The sequence below is a fragment of the Marmota marmota genome, unplaced genomic scaffold (genome assembly GCF_001458135.2).
Source record: "Marmota marmota marmota unplaced genomic scaffold, marMar, whole genome shotgun sequence".
In the NCBI taxonomy this organism is placed as follows: Eukaryota; Metazoa; Chordata; class Mammalia; order Rodentia; family Sciuridae; genus Marmota; species Marmota marmota.
In genome coordinates, this window is record NW_026000005.1 from 4,852,772 (window position 1) to 4,870,661 (window position 17,890).

Consider the following 17,890-nt stretch of genomic DNA (forward strand, 5'->3'; position numbering starts at 1 on the left):
AAAAAAAAAAAAAAAAAAAAAAAAAACCTCTCCAGGAAACATGAAAGCTTAGAATACACACATATGAGAAGTACTGGTAAGTCATATATTAGATGTATAACCACTGGAAAATTGCTGAGATTAGATGAGTGGTTGGATTTCATGGCTCAATAAATTTCAAAACAAAAACTGTGGGCTCACATAAGGTTGCCAACCTCCTACCTCATATTTACTAATTAAAAAGAAGAAACTAAAATAACTTTTTATTACCACCTATAATTAACATCCTTTTATAAGATTTTTTAACATGTATTTTAAAAAACTGACTGAGTCTATTTAAAACATCTCATTTTATTGGGTTTTCTCATTCCACTTGAAGACCCTACACAAATGACCATCAGGACAAAGGACAGGTTTTTAACCAATTTTACATTGCTATGGATGATCAAAGATGACTAACTTTGAAAATGCCTAGGTAGTATTTTGCTGCTGAGAAGTTGAGGATGCAACTTCAAAGGCAAGTATGCTAACTCTAAAACAGAAACTTTTCAGAAGTTTAGAATTTATTACATTTTATTTCATATACAACTTGAATATTTCAGTTTAGAAACTGTAAAATCCAAACAGAAGTTATATTACTACCTTCATATCGGTCTCCCTTGGAATGTGATCCTTAAAATCTTCAATTGAACTTACAAGAAAAGGAATGTGGTAGGACAACACCTAGTCAGAACAACAAATAAGAACATAGAATTAGTTTTAAGTGGATATCTCTAAATTTATGAAATAGTTCCATTTCATTAATTCTCGTCTTCATAAAAATTATTTTCCATGTGACTTTTCTAAAGTACCAACATATATGGAAAGGAGTATGTTCAATGTTAAACTGGATATAATCAAAATGGAAAATGTTTTAATGAATCGCAAAGTTGAAAGTATCATATAATAGCCAAATTATATCCTAAAATTTTTAATACTAAAACAAAAAAAATGAGTTTAAATAACTTTCTATATAATTTATTTCCATAACTATGAAAACTGGAATTTTAATCATATCATTACCAGCTGTGAATTTAAAGAGTAACTTTCCGGAAAACCAAAAGGAATTATTTGGATACAGGGTATATACTTGTAATGGATTCTTACATCTCGAAGTGCTTCTTGTGCCAATGATCGGAAGGATAAAATTACACCAATTATTGTCATCCTCTTCAAGACGCTGTCAACAGCTAAATTTTAAGGATGGGGAGAAGAGAAGAAAAAAGTATGAATTTAATTCTTTCTTAACCTTAGAGAAAACTCTTTAAAGTCATAAAATTTCTATGATAAACGGCACAATTAATGGTAATTTGATTACAATAAATGATTAATAGGAAAAGGTATTGAGAGCTAATATTTAAATTTTGCAAACTTTCAATTAATTAGTTTATTATTTCAAATATATAGAAAGCACTGTCTTTTGCTATTGGTTAGAAGGGTCACCAGAATCTTCAATCTTCTATGTAGCCATTTATATAAAAAGGGTGGAGATAGGAGTAAAGAACCGGTGACTAGGGGCGAAAGATGATGATCAGAGTACATAGAAGTTAAGCCTCAAAAGACTGAGGAATTTTGAAAAATTAAATTCTTAAGCTGTTGTGGTCTTGAGTCAAGAAACAAAAAATGTCTACTGAAATCATAAGTCATTTTGGCAGGACCAGGTTGTTGAAGCCCATCAATGAATTTGATCACTTATATCTTGGTTAGGAAACAATATTCAGAAATTACATATACTAATATTCAAGCTAGGTTAACAAAATCAAGGGAGATTAGAATTGGAAGTGTCAATACAATTACATTTTATAAAACTAACAGATATTTACTATGAAAAGAAACACACACACAAACCCCATGTAAGTCAGTGTAGTATGAGATTGAAAATAGAATAATAATCTAGAACCTAATTACCAAAAAATCTAAATCGACTGCTAAGATGACTAACAAAATATGATCACATTTATGTGAGAGAAGAAAGATATATACACATATGTTTATTTGTATTTACATAACAAATTTCTGGAAGTAGTATACAGAAAACTGCTATCCATAGTTACTAGTTGAAGAGCAGGAATGGAGGGAAGTGTTGTTATGACTTTCTATTTTCTGTGTAGCTTGTTTAAATTCTGATCATAAGCATGTTTTATTAAACCACATAAACAGATATAATAAAATAAAATATGATGAAAATTTAAAAAACAGCAAAATGATGTAAGGCATAATGCTTTATGCATTCCATAAACAAGCATCAATCTTAGAGATCTTTTTATCGAGCTGCAGTACTTAAAAGAGTGCCCAATAACCAGACTAGTAGACAGATATTCAATGAAATGGTGATGCAAAACTGGGCATGGTGGCACATGCCTATAATTCCAGAGTCCTTGGGAGGCTAAGGTAGGAGAACCACAAGTTGAAGGACAGCCTGGGTAACTCAGGAAGACCTTGTCTCAAAACATAAACTGAAAAGGGCTGGAGGTGCTGGGATTGTGGCTCAGTGGTAGAGCACTCGTCTAGCACATGTGAAGTACTGGGTTCGATTCTCAGCACCACATAAAAATAAATAAATTAAAAATAAAGGTATTGTATCCATCTACGACTATGAAAAAAATTTTTTTTTAATTCTATTAGAAAAAGTGGGAGGGCGGTTTGGTGATATAAGATAAAACTAGGAAATTGTTACTAACCAGAAAAGGAAAGAAATTAGGAGAGGGGGCATCCAAGTTGGTAAAAAAGGAGGCACAGGAAGATAAAGACATTGTAGGCCAAAACACAAAACAATAACAAAACCATAAAAAGGATAAATTGAGAATAAAGTGAAGAATTAGAATAAGTGTAATAATCTCATAAATACTTTTCAGAGGATGTTCTCCAAAATTTTACCAAACAAGGTTGTGAAAACAATATCCTACAACCTCCCCTTGAGTATTTAAATGCCTACTAAAAGTTCCAATAAACTTCACAGTATGAATTTAATTTATTGCTTAATGGACTATTTGCCTCCTTTAGTCTCCAAAATTTCCATTAACTTCCCAAGGAAGTATTGCTGGAACAGCAGCTTTGAGCCCTGAGCCAGGCAAGCCATGGGTAGTAGAGGAAAGAAAAGAAAAAGAATATTAAGTGTGAGGTTAATCCAAATAATGATTTCTGAATGCCATCCTAAGGAGTTTATACTGTCCTTTAAACGAGGAGGATGTTCAGGGTTTTTGAAATAGAGTTGGAAGGTGACCAAATTATACTGCTTTATTGTGTGTATGTATGAAAATGTAACAATGGATTCCACTATTATGTATAATTATAATGCACCAATCAAAATACAAAAAAGAAATAGTTATATGAAAATTTATGTTTAGAAATATGACTCTGAATTTGATAGGTAGAATGGGGAAAAATGGGTGCATACTAGGAAGGTATGACTAGAGTTCACAAAGATTATGAAGCTATAAATAGGAACCATAGGAATACAAAGCACCAGATTTGGGGCTTTACATTTAAGAGGTAGGATGTGCAGGAGGAATTACAAGTTCAAATACCTTTAGGCAGGTAACATAAAATAGTGAAGTAAACTGAGTGAAAGAGAATAGTGGCTGCAAAAGACTGAAAGAAACATTATAAACATTCTAAAGGGAGCAATTACTAATTAGCTACAGCCTCGCCATGTGGAAAAGTACTGCCTAGGTTTTAAGGGAAGAAGCCAAGAGTCTGGATTATTATATGAAATTTTCTATTTTAAAAATAAAGTCCAAAGAAAAATGTTTTTAAAAATTTAATGAAGTATAAGGCCAAAGCATGTCTTTGGGTCAAATGTGACCCACCTGTTTACATATTCTGATCTACAAAATATAGCTATTGTGCTGGGTGTGTGGTGCATGCCTATAATTCCACGAACTCTGAAGGCTGAGGCAGGAGGATTTTAAGTTCGAGGCCAGCCTCAGCAAGACCCTATCTCAAAATAAGAAAAATAAAAAGGACTGGGCATATGGGGTCAGTGGTAAAGCAACCCAGGTTTAATCCCCAACACCAAAATAAACAAACAAAATCTATAGCTATTATATGTGGAATGTGAGGAGAGGAAGACAAAGAAGGAAAAAATGGTCAATAAAAAATATCAGGCTTTTCCTCTCCACCTATTTGTACCTCCCATAAGAGGGAAATACTCCACTATTGTAGAGATGTGAACTATCTGTGGGTCATATGGCTGAATGTGTCTAACTCAACATTTCTCAAAGTGACTTGTTAAAATACAGGTTCTGGGTCCCATCCCCACAGTTTTTAATTCAGTAGGTCTGGGGTGAGGCCCAATAATTTATATTCTAAATAAGTTCCCAGGTGGTGATGCTGCTTGCTGCTAATGGCCTAAGGATCAGACTTTGAGAAGCACTGATCAAACTATCATTTGTTATTTCAATGTCTATTGCTCAACAGAAAAAGTTAAGGCTGAGGATAAATATTTAAGACCCCCTGGTAAATACAACTGAAAAAAATTTTCCCAATAGGGTTGTACAGCAAGAATGGAAGAACAGGATATCACACACTGATAAAATGTAAAAGATGAGCCAGTGAAAATGAATAAGAAAGTGCAGAGATAAACATTTTGGCAAATGAAGAAAACAGAGTTTTCCAAATTTTATAGTCCACAATGGATATAAGTCAAGTCAAGAAGAGAATGATCAAGAAAGCAGAGAGGCATTAAAGTTTCAGTGAGCTAGACAAAAGAAGTTCAATAAGAGCAAAGGAATAGAGACCTGGAAAACATGGCTATGATCTGAGAACAGTTTCAAAGTTCAACACCTGTACCAGTGAAGTATGCTTAGGCAATAACAACTTCCAAATTACTACTAAAGAAAAGGTCTCTGGAGAAACTTGTAGATTTGTAGATGGTAGGAATAGGGCAAAAGTAAACGGAATGATTTTTAAAATGAAGAATTACACCACGTATAGTGGTGCATACCTACAACCTCAGTGGCTTGGGAGGCTGAGGCAGAAGGATCCCAAGTTCAAAGCCAGCTTCAGTCACTTAGTGAGGCCCTAAGCAACTTAGACCCTGTCTCGAAAAATAAAGTTGGAGGGGAGAAACTGAGGGTTTAGCCGTGGTAAAGCACTTGCCTAGCATAGGTAAGGTCCTCGGTTTGATCCTCAATACCACATTTAAAAAATAAAATAAAGGTTAAATTATTAAATAAAGAATAAATAAATATAAATAAAACAAATAAATAAATAAGGGGTGGGCTCAGTGGTTAAGCACCCTTGAGTTCAATCCCTGGTAGAAAGAAAAGAAAGAGAAGAAAAGAAAAGAAAGAAAGAAATGCTGAAGAAAATAATGGCCTGGGATTAAGGAGCTCCAATGAAATGTGTTAGAACAGAAAGTCCGAAATAGGGACATGATGAGATTCATTTCCTAAAAATAAAAAATTCAAGAATGCTTCTTGATTCAGAGCTACTTTTGTAAATCCTAATGCTTTATCTTTGTAAAAGAATGTGTTTGTTGATTATGAAATCAAATTTCTATGAAAATAACAGACTTCTGGATATGTGATGAAGGAAGCACAAGAAGGACAGCAAAAACTAAAGAGAGTATTTTCGAAACTGTTCAACTCAAGCGTAGTCTTCTCTACATAAGCCTCTCTTAAGTGAAGCTTTTCTTTTTCCAAATAACAAAAAGGCTTAATAAATTCTACTTAAAGACAAATTTAATGAATATAGGTGATAGAAAGTCAATGGTTTAGATTTTGGTTTGGACAAATCTAAAAGTCATAGAATCGCTGCTATTTATACACAGAATCCAAGTAAACAGAGTCTAGACAAAGCACTATGAATTGTATTTTGAAAACTTGCAAAATCTCCTTGGAACTTCAATGAATTTTTGTTTAAATTTCACAAGGAGGATGGTTAAGTAAACAAAGTATTTAACATTTCAGTTCATTATGTGTTTCTAACCAGAAGGTATAGTCAAAAGACTGCTTACTATTAGGAAAGTTATGTAGAGTTAAAAGCTAATAAAGGTGTCAACTGAGTATTAAAAATGAGAGGAATGTGGAAAAGAAAACCAATATGAATAAAGAACAAATAAAAAATATAAATAGATAGTAAAACAATGAACAATAAAAAAGAACATATGTAGAATTTTAAAAATTTTTCCTATTTCCTATTCATAATTCTCTTCCCTACAATATTGTCAAAAGTCAATCATTTCCTTTTCACTTTATTTTTAAAAATATAATAAACCTGCTATTTTTCCGTTTGATACAGTTCTATAAATTTTAATATGTATAAATTTGTTACCACCATCACTGCTATTACAAACAGTTCCATTCTCCCCAAAAAACTCCCTCATTGCTTTTCCTTTATAGTCCTGACAACTACAGATCTGTTGCATAAGATAATCTTTAGTGTATTTAAACTTTGTGCTAATTCTTTTTTTTAAAATATTTTTTAGTTGTAAATGGATATTTTATTTGTTTGTTTGTTTGTTTGTGGTGCTGAAGATCAAACCCAGGGCCTCATACATGCCAGGCAAGTGCTCTACCACTGAGCCACAACTCCAGCCCCACTTTATGCTAATTCTTATTGAACAAGTTTTTATTTTTTAAAGCAAGATAAGTGATTCTCTAAAGCATTTAAAAGAAAAATATCAAATGGGAAAGTAAGTAAAATATATGCTTAGTTTTAATTTTCTTTAGATTATCATCATCAGCAGAAACAGCAGCATTAGTGCTGGAGACTGAACCCAGGACCTAGTGCATACACTCAGTGAATAATTTCCCCCTGCCTCCAGAATTATTTTTATTTGGGAAAAAAACCTTTCTCCAGTTTTCCTTAATATAAGGATTTTATTCAGGTTTTCAGGAGATTTATAATAAAGTGTGAATTTGAAAAATTTTAATTATAACCTTAAAGGTTCAAGTACTAAAAAGCTAAATAAAATTAATTCCAGTGTACCGAAATAGTTATCCAGATAAATACTCTTCAATAATATTCATCACTCTATGTCATTTCACACTGTACCTCTGACAATCAATGTCAAGAAGACATTTAAACAAAATTTTACAGGCTCAAGTTTTCATGCAATATAATACTATTTAGCAACCAAAACGAACAAATTATTCATTCACTTAACAGAGATGAATGAATCTCAAAAACATATGCTAGTGAAAGGAGCCAGATATAAAATTTAATTTATAATGATAGAAATCAGATTACTGGTTATCTGGGTTGGGGCCAGAGATAGGACAGACTACAAAAGGACAGGAGGCAACTTCCGAGGTAATGGAACTGTTCTGTATCTTGATTCTGACAATGGTTATATAGATGTATAAACTTGTCGATATCTACCACATTATTCACTTAACTATGTGTATTTTATTACATGTAAATTATATACCAATACAGTTGATTTTTAAAAAATCACAGACTTGGAAATTAATACTTTTAATCTAAACTAATGCAGACTTACTGTATTAAACTTAATAGGTTTAAGAGCTGCTATTTATACACAGAATCCAAGTAAACGGAGTCTAGACAATATCTGTTAAATAATTGATAATGACAATATCTGTTAAATAATTGATACATATTAAAAGTATGTTTAAAAAAAGTCTGAAACAGATAAGTCATATACTAAAAAGATCCTTTCACTATAAAAGTTTTCTAGTTCAGTTCATAAATTAGGGAGTACTTTTCATAATTTACTGCTTCATGTTAGAAATTTTGGCCAAAATTTAAATACTGAGTATAAAGATTTTTTCAATGTTTATAAAAAGTATCATGAGTTACCCACACGACAATCTTTTAAAAAGTGCAGCCATCTGGTCTGGTTTGTCAAAGCTGGTCCTCATTTGTGTTAGCACATCAACATTCTCCACTACAAGTTTCTAAAAAAATAAGAATGAAAGAGCCTAGGTCAGGCACAGACCTCTTTGTGCTAATAAGATAAAAAGCATGCTTGCAAATTATAATCCATCAAGTAGAAAACACCATTCATGAACTCCAGATGCTCTATACTACACATTTTTGTTGTTTCAATAAAATAATCTTAAATTTATTTACATAGGATTAATGTTTTACTTCAGTTTGCAAATTCAAGATGAGTTCAGGAAAAAGCAACAAAGGTAAGCAGTAGAATAAAGAATCATTTTATGCTTACGTACAGAACAGTATCAATAATAAAAAGTAGACACTAAAGTGAATACAGCAAGCAGTAAGTTCTAACTAAAACAAAAACTTTCTGAAATCAAAGCTGGTCAAAGTACGTCTTTAGACAATGAGTACGTGGCTGGATATATATAATAAGAAGGAGAATAACTTGTTAGCATATGATACCTTTTAATGACAATTATATTACAACAATATTTCCCAGCACAAATTATATACTTAAAATGTTTTATTATATATAAAGTGGAAATGCAATCTATCTACTTTTCTTTCAGGAACCACTGAGAAAAGGGAAGAGAAAATTTTAAAAAAAAGAAGCAATGGAAGAGTATAACTCATTATAGAATGTTTTTTTCTAAAAGCACTAGAAAAGCAATTGAGTTTAAAAATTAAAACTAAAACAAGGTCTGGGATTGTAGTTCAATGGTGGAGTGCTTGCCTAGCATGTGTGAGGCACTGGGTTCGATTCTCAGCACCACATATAAATAAATAAATAAAGGCCCATCAACAACTAAAAAAATTAATTTTTAAAAAATTATAACTACAGCAATTAAATTAATTTCATTCTTGCAGAGAAAAGCCTGTACAACAATAAGCTGAGTTTCCAAAATAATGGGGGGAAAAGAGTAAGATATTCTACTCTTTGTTGCATTGTTATGTATACCAAATGCCTTTACAACTAGGTCTGACACTATCACACTTCCTTAGTTCGTTACAATTCCAAAGAATTTGATTCTATTTCTGATCTCTGTATCTCTATGAAGTTCTCATAAGTCAAAACTATCTTTACTTTTGGCGCTCTATAGTGAGTCTCAACCTTAATTACATATTACAATCACCTGTGGAGCTCTTTCCAAATATATATACCCAGGCTTCATGCCACGATATTTCAATTCTGTGAAGTGGGAAAGATGTAGCAAGTACGTGGTTAGAGGGCTCTGATGGTTTTGCTATAAACAAAAGGTCAATGACAAGTGATTTAAGAGGCACATGAAAAACTACAGAGGAAAAAAAAACCTATAAAAAATCATTTTTACTAAAACAATAGTATAAATTTTCTCATCAAATTAATTGCTAGTTTCAATTGCTATAGTGTTTGAAAAGATTGCTTACTTTCTCTGGGCTACTTTGATACTGTTCCTTCCATCCTGAAACTTGATTAAATACACACGCAATGGGCTGGGGATAAAGCTTAGTGATAAAGCACAGGCCTAGAATGTGCAAGGTTCCCAAGATCATCTTAGATAGTGCTCATGCACTCTGAACTTAATGTTATATATTAGCAAATCAAAAATATCAAATTTAAAATATATCTTATTTTATATATGCAAAAGACTATAAATTATATAATAATATACATAAAGTTTCAGGATATTAATAAGATAAATATGCCTTTGAATCAATAAATTACAGTGTATACTTAATAGTAAGAATAATTATAATCATTTATTAAGTTCCTGTATGAGACAGTGTATAAACAATTTTTGCATTTATTCTAAACCAAATGAAAGGTGCTACTCCAATTTGACAGCTGAGGAACCTCAGAGAAGCTGGAAAACTTACCCCAAATCATCAAGATATTAAATAAGGGAATTTGGAATTTGAATTCAGGTATGTCTGTTTTAAAATCCATGTTGCTGATCTCCAAAGAAATGGCCCTAATCTTTAGCGTGTGTTATGGCTTGGATGTGAGATGTCCCCCAAAAGCTCATGTGTAAAGAGTGCAAGGTTTAGAGGAGAAATGATTGGGTTATGAGAGCCATACCAATCCGTGAATTAATCTCTTTATGGGATTAACTGAGTAGCTGAGTGGTAATTAAAGACAGATAGGGAATGGCTAGAATAAGTGGGTCACTGGGGGCGTGCCTTTGGCATACAGATTTTGTATCTGGTGAGTGGAGTCTCTCACTTTGCTTCCTGATCTTCATGTGAGCCACTTCTCTCTGCTACTCTTACACCATGATGTTCAGCCTCACCTTGAGCCACAAGGAATGGAGCCAACCTCCTATAAACTAAGACGTCTAAAATCGTGAGCTCCTAAATAAACTTTTCCTTCTCTACAATTAATCTGGTTAGATCTTTTAGTCACAGCAGCAAAAAAAAAAAAAAAAAAACTGACTAAAACAGTGCATATCAGAATGCTCTGATAGATTTATTAAAACACACTGTTAAGTCCCAATCCCACCATTTCTGACTCAGCAGGTATGAGACAGAGTTTTAAAAATTTGCATTTTTAATAAGCTCTAAGGTGATGCTGCTGGTGGTGGTCAGGGAACCATTAATCTAAAGTATTTGTGAAAGAAAAGGAAAAAAAAGACAGACCAACAAAAACCAATCTGCAATGTTCTCTCTTGAAAGTATAGTCTATGTACTTAGTATTTGCCACTTCTTCCTCAATTGCATCCTGAAATAGGGCTCTCTATGCATTTAAATTCAGCAATTAATTCTGATAACTAATACACTGAAAGCTGGGATTTAATAACAGGAACTACAAATGAAATGGTTTGGAACAAACTGAGGGAAACCAAATAAAACAAAGAGAGTTTTTTTAATTATTTATTTTAAATTTACGTGATAGTGTGTTAAAAACAAAGTATTAATTTTTTGGCATAATTTAAATTTAAATTTCCTATCCTTTGGATCCCATGAAGAATTGAAACTAATCAGTAAAATGCCAAAATAATTCTTTTCTCAAGACTAGAAGGAGAAATTGACTTAGTAAACACTGAAAAAGACTGGTTGTTCTTCCTCCAGAAAGGAACAAACACGTTTCACCACAAATCCATCCATACGATATTGACTAAGTTTGATACACAAATTATTCACAACCATACAATGTAAAAGAAGCTCTGCTTAGTTCTTTTTTTGCCACAAATTTACTCTTTCAAACAAAAGGTTTTCATCTAAAACAGGAACTAAAATAATTAAGGTCTTCTTTAGGATAAAAAGATACAGCCACATGATATTTAGTTTATGTCAGTTTGAATCAAATATATTTTTTAAAATAGAAATAAAAGCAAAGGGGGCTGGGATTGTGGCTCAGCGGTAGAGGGATCACCTAGCACGTACGAGGCCCTGGGTTCGATCCTAAGCACCACATAAAAATAAATAAATAAAGGTATTGTGTCCAAGTACAATTAAAAAATTAATATTTTTTTTTAAAAAAGAAAGAAAAGCAAAGGTATGACAGAATAATCTTATATAATTCCCCCAAAACATTTTGTGCAATAATTTCAAAAGACTTAAGTGCTCTTAGAGGCATGATAATGCTCTGCTGGGGAGACTGTGAAATATACTCTCTTCAAGGGACTATTTGACAATATCAAAAAATTTTTTAAAAGTGGATCATATCTTTTGATCCACTTTTAGAAATTTTTCCTATAGAAATGCTCAAACAAGTATGTGCACTCACTCTGTGGAAGTGCTGGTTAATTGCAGGGAATTCTATACATATTTCTAAAATTCTGCTCCTTTCAGAAGCCCATTAAAATGAGAGGAAAGAATTTAAAAACACATAAACCTACAATAACAAGAAAATGGTAGAGAAAACAAGGTCAAATGCAGACGTCAACAAATCTGGAAGTAAAAAAAAAAACTGCAGCAAAGAATAAGAAGAGGTAAGAAATTTGATTAGCAAGTTCCTATAGAACCCATACACTGTAATAGTTATTTCCTCACGTTGTAGGAAGGGATCTGAAATTGAAGGAAGCAACACAGAAAGGAAGGCTTAGGAAGGCTTGAGGCCAAAAATAAGAGGATTACTACAAGTTTCTGTTGGCAGTAGTTACTCTCCAAACTCCTCACCATCTTAAAGTCAACAAGCCCAGTGGTAAAGTGTCCCTGGGTTTAATCTCCAGTACCCAAAAAAAGACCCATATTACCCAAAGCTTTTTACAGAGCAACTTCTATCAAAATATCAATGACATTCTTCACAGAACTAGAAGAAACAAGACTGAAATTTGTATGGAACCACAGAAAACAAAACAAAAAACACTCAGATAAGCAAAGCAATCTTGAGCAAAAAGAGACAGTGATAAAATCTAACTAGAAATATGCAGTAATTGGTAAGATTGTTTCATTTTCAAAAAGACCAGATCATTCACCTAGAAAAATAAAGCATATTTCTGTTTCAGATAAGTGCAGGTCAGGTAACTGCTGTGATCCTTCTGGGTACCAGAGGGTATAAAGCATGGTACTAGCATAAATTCTGGAATTAGACTAAGACTACATGGGTTCAAATTTGATTTCTCTATTAATCATATTAGCCTGGGTAAGTTACCTAGGCTAATTTCTAAAACAGGGAAAATGTCTGTTTTAAGGATTTAAGTTAACAATACATGTAAAAAGATTAGAAAAATCGTGGAACAAAGTAAAGAATCAAGACAGCTGGCTAGTCATTGATATTTTTGTACCCAATAACTATTTACTAAATGCCTACTCTGTCTTAAATACTATTTGAGCACCTAGATAAAGAGTGTATAACTGTACAATTCCAGTCAAAGAGAATAAACACAGCATGAGAGTTCACAAGTAAAATATACATACATCTGGATAGAGAGAATAAAAAGTGATATTTGCTATTTTAGGGAGTAAGATTCAGATAAAAAATATGCATCAATACTGTGGCAAGGCAAGCCAGGACAATTTCTCAGTACAGCTAAGACATATGAAGAATTTAGGGACTGGGGTTGTGACTCAGTGGTAGAGTGCTTGTCTAGCACATGTGAGGCACTAGGTTTAATCCTCAGCACCACATAAAAATAAATAAATAAAATAAAGGTATTGTGTTTATCTACAAATAAAAAAAAATACTTAAAAAAGAAAAAAAATATGTAGCATTTACTTTATATATTTGCTGAGTTCTAAGTAAATAAGGTTTTGCTGAGTTCTAAGTAAATAAGGTTATCACATTTAGAAATACATTACATCTGAAATGCAAGTTAACACTACTATATACAATTGTTTTAAGGAATTAAAAATGCAAGGCACAAATAACTACCAGAAATCTTTCACAAAGAAAAAGGCATATTCTAAAACATTCTTTTCTAATCTGTTTGTAAATCCCCAAAATTTTAGCGGCCCAAGTTCAAATTCTCTGAAAAACTATAGTTATATAAAGTTTTTATATATATATAATATATATATATATAATATATATATATGTATATTATATATATAATATATATATATAAATGTAGATATATAAACTTTTTCAATATAGATCATCTCAGAATTAAGATATTTCTAAAAGTTATTTAAAATGTTGATGCCCTTTATATGTTTATTTAATAAACAATAAGCATTCTAAACATTTCTATCCAAGTTTAGAGGGTTTATGAAAAGAAAATGAAGGGCTGGAGATATGGCTCAGTGGTAGAGTGCTTATCTAGCATGAGCAAGACCCTGGATTCAATACCTATCACCACAAAAAAAAAAAAAAAAAAAAAAAAAAACACAAAGCAGTAGAAAGAAGGAAAAGGAAAGTGATGAAGCCTAACAATGTTTATGTTTATATCTCAATTTGTGAAAAGCAGTACATCTTAATATAAATCTGAACAAACAGCTTTGGCTGGAATTTTAAACCTAATCATTCATAGAAATCACCATGATACAACAGAATGAAGGCTTGACTGAAAACAGTAAGATATCTGAGTTTCAGTCCCCTCTGGCAAGTCAATTCACCTCTTTAGACTTCCTGTTTTCTCAACTATAAAACAAATAACTACATTAGGTGCCACTGAAAGGTTCTGCCCACTCTTTAATTTCATTTACATGCTAGTATTTTCATGTCATATTAAAGGAATTAACATTCTAGGCTTATTGTTCACATTCTTCAAAAATGTTTTATAGGAAAAGGTAGAACTGATAAAAGACTGTATTACCTTAAGTTCAGCAACTTGTGATGAAATGTGCCACATGAGGCTTTCACTGAGGAACTTCATACCATATGGGCCTAGTAGTTCTGATAATGACCTCATTTCTGAAAGGAAATGTAATTAATTTTATACTTTTGACACAGCAAATACATTAAGAAAATGAACATTACACCTTGGAATATACAATATAGAAACAAATTATTAATATAATATCCTTCAAAAAAGTTTGCAATAAAAAGATAACATAAGATGCAGAAATAATTCTAAGATACAATGTACAGTTATACATAAAATTGAATGAAAATAGTTGCAACAGAATGGAAAGCCAAAACAAGAGAAACCAAGTTTTCAAGTAAAACAAATTTTCTTCATTCTCTAAACCATGTTATGGTATTATTCACCTGATATGTCAGAATATTCCTCTGCATTGAATGTTAATTCATTTTCTGTAGGTAAGTTCACAAATGCTTTCATTGCAGGGAAATAAGCTATATGGCCATTGCTGACTTGTCTCAACAAAGTTTCCAAATACCTAAAGAGAAAAGCAAATTTATAACTGATAGACATAATTTAATTCAAATTTATTATGGTATACATCCTTCATATAATTTTAAGTCAAGTGATAATATGAATACTTATCCATAAAAATTAATTTTCCTAAGCAGTTCATTACTAAAAAACTTCTATCACTCCAAATTTCTAAATGTGTTCCTTACCAATTTGTATATAGACTTGTAATGGTTGGCTCTCCGTGACTGTCTAAATGTTGTGTTTGTTGAAGAAGAACATTATTAAAAACTCTCGTAATATCAATTTGCACATAGTTTTCTATCGACTGGAGTACGGTCATGTATGCTCTTACACTTGTTAGAAGCTCTGATGGTTTTGCAATTTCCTGTGTGGCTTGATTGTACATAGTCATCCCAACAATTGATCTGGGTGGAGGGGAAAATAATAAAAGAGATATAACTTTTTAATTTATGTATATATAATCCATTCAACTTACTGATATGTAATATTAAATTAGCAATAAAATAAGTTTAAAAATAATTTTTATACAGCAATGAAATTACTACTGTCATTATCATCCCAAGGAAAAAGCTAACAAAGAATATATAAAACTATAATGAAATAGAAATATAAATGATTAATAACATTCTAAGAACATTAGTTACAAAAATGATTAAAGTATGAAGGGTTTTTGAAATTGTTTAACACGTTGATTCTAACAAGGACCACAGGCTATAAGTCCATAGTTTGAATTCATTTACCACTGCTGCCAGGATTTTTAAAGGTTTTACATAAATTAACTACAGCCCACATATCTAGTAAATAAACATTAAAATGCAGCTATGCAGCTTTGTTTATGTCCCAAGAAACTGTATGAGGGTAAAATGAAATCCAAATTTTAAAACACTTCCCTACACCAATCTTTTACTACAAGGCTATCTTTATTTCACTTTCTTTAAAAGCTCCACTGGACATTAGATCTATAAAGATTTTAGTTTGTTTATAAAGACAGATCCTTGAAGATAACTGTCCTATTTTGTTCTTTAAGTCTTACCTTAGCTTTATACTATTTTCTTATTACTTACAGTACACATGCTTAGCTAATGGCAAATACAAATATTACTTGTTAATGACCAGAGAAACTTTTGAAAATCTTTGGCAAATTTTTTTTTTATAAACTGCTTTAAGGATTTTAAGGGGGAGGGGGGGAACCCTGTCAAATAAATTAACATTTTCTTTAGTAAAATGTGTAACTTCACAAAAAAGATGCAGCAACATTTATGAAATCAAGGGGTGTCTGACTTACTACATGCAATGTCATCTCAAAACATATGTCTACAATTTAAAAAATTCTACTTGAAATCCAGTCCTCAAGATAGTGAACTTCAATCCATTTAACAGCATACACTTGAATTCAGAATATATTTGAATTCACCTAGTCGTGAGGTTTTCAAACATTTGACTCTTACCTACATTACTGCAAGATACATCTCCAATAGCACAACTCAGCATATACATAATTGACAAGTTTACACAATGCATTAGTGTCTCTTTTTTTTTTTCTTTTCTTATTTCTTCTTCCTTCTTTTCCTCCCAAATCTTCTTTATTTAAATATTGACTGCAGCCTACTAAACTAATTTCAGGACCTTACTGGGTTGGCACTTCTAACCTATAATGTACTCATTTACTACGATCATATCATTTTGCTTATAAAGAAGCTAAAATACAGAGATGAAATGGATTGCCTAGTGTTACCAATTAATAACAACAGGTATGGAATAAAAATCTGGGTAATTCATGCAATTCTCAGCTCACTATTCTTTATACTTCCCAATTCATTACTCTTTATAGTATACCAGTTCTACTGACGCTTTTTCTCATAAAATGAAACACTGTAGATACTGACAATTAATATAACAAACACATTAACAAGCAAAAATAGTTTATATTCTTTCTTACTTAGTAAAGCGGATTTCCAGGTGAGAAGTCAAATATTCTCGTGGTGTAAAGGTATGTTCCCATACCACCATATTTGGTACATAATTTATAGAGAAACATAACTCAGAAAGTGCAGTGTGCAATTTATCAAGGCTGAAAAAAATATTAATAAACACTAAATAAAGTGTATGACATTTCCTCATAGGTGGTACAAAACTAATTTTATAAACATAGTGAGTTTGTTTCAGAATTTGATTTTTTTTCTTAAAATTACAAGTTAAAAATATTTATGTGTATAACTAAATATACATAAGTTATTTATAACTTAAAAGAGCAATTTTTAAAAGACAGTATCACTCATCATTTGTTTCTACAGTCAGTTAATAATGATTATACTGAGTTAATAAATAGTAATAGCTCATTATGCACTCAAAAACAATCATTTCCAAATACTACTATATACTATATACTTTTATAAGAGAAGGAACACTGTTTAATAATCAATCAAACAAATAAACAAAGAGCCCTGAATGACCTGGTCTAATATTTGTTTCAAAAAATGACCTCAGGTATATTCTAATTACAACTACATGACAAAATAAAGTCTCAGTTACCTGACTTTAAATAAATTAAAAAATTACAGGTTGCTTATAGTATACCTCAGAAAAATTTTCGACAGATTCTTGGCCTTCAATAGTCAATATATTAAGACAAATACCAACTATTAAATATATTATCTTCTAAAATCCAAAAATCTGTATTTTAGAATGAAATAAGCACTAAGAGGTAAATCAGGCTCACAAAGATTTTTCTTTAAAGGCTGAAAAATAAAGAATACACAATTCCTACCATTTTCTCAGCACTAATGCCACAGCAGGGAAAGGTCTCTACCAGAACAAAAAGACACAATAGAAGTAGACGGCTTACTTGGTCACTACAAGCCTGTTTTTCCTCATGCTCTCAACGCCTGGTTTTTCCCGTTCAGGTTCCCCTTTCTTACCAGTCTGTTTTTTCGACTTTTTATTCACTGCTTGACTGATGGTTTTGGCACAATGCTTAGGCAGCAACTAAATTAAATAAAAATGAAATCTTACATTACACAAATGGGAAATAATTCATTCAGTCTGACAAACAAGAAAATGAGCATAATTCATAGGCAGAAGAAAAGTTGCACTATAACTGTAGTCATGTGCCACATGTGGTTACTGTTCACTTGAAATATGCCTGGTCTAAATTTTGTTGTCCTTTAAATGTAAAATACACACAAAATTTCAAAGAATTAATAGAAAAAATGTAAAATATTTCATTAGTAATATGATAACATTCTAAAACTCTGTGTGTGTGTGTGTGTGTGTGTGTGTGTGTGTTACTGGGGATCAAACCCAAGGCCTTGTACATGAGA

General features: G+C 31.7%; 1 protein-coding gene across 7 annotated transcripts in view; it reads right to left on the minus strand.

The window, feature by feature from the left end:
• Nckap1 (NCK associated protein 1) overlaps positions 1-17,890 on the minus strand; it is a 110,556-nt gene that overhangs the window by 18,303 nt on the left and 74,363 nt on the right. For 6 of the 7 annotated variants that reach the window (XM_048808133.1, XM_048808130.1, XM_048808128.1 and 3 more), the window contains 8 exons: positions 17,416-17,555; positions 16,510-16,641; positions 14,756-14,974; positions 14,441-14,571; positions 14,046-14,143; positions 7,790-7,883; positions 1,126-1,208; positions 622-702 (listed from right to left, as the gene is read on the minus strand). In XM_048808133.1, coding sequence (XP_048664090.1) covers positions 622-702; positions 1,126-1,208; positions 7,790-7,883; positions 14,046-14,143; positions 14,441-14,571; positions 14,756-14,974; positions 16,510-16,641; positions 17,416-17,555 — 978 coding nt within the window. The remainder of the gene's footprint in view (positions 1-621; positions 703-1,125; positions 1,209-7,789; positions 7,884-14,045; positions 14,144-14,440; positions 14,572-14,755; positions 14,975-16,509; positions 16,642-17,415; positions 17,556-17,890) is intronic. The other variant, XM_048808132.1, reaches the window with a different exon arrangement.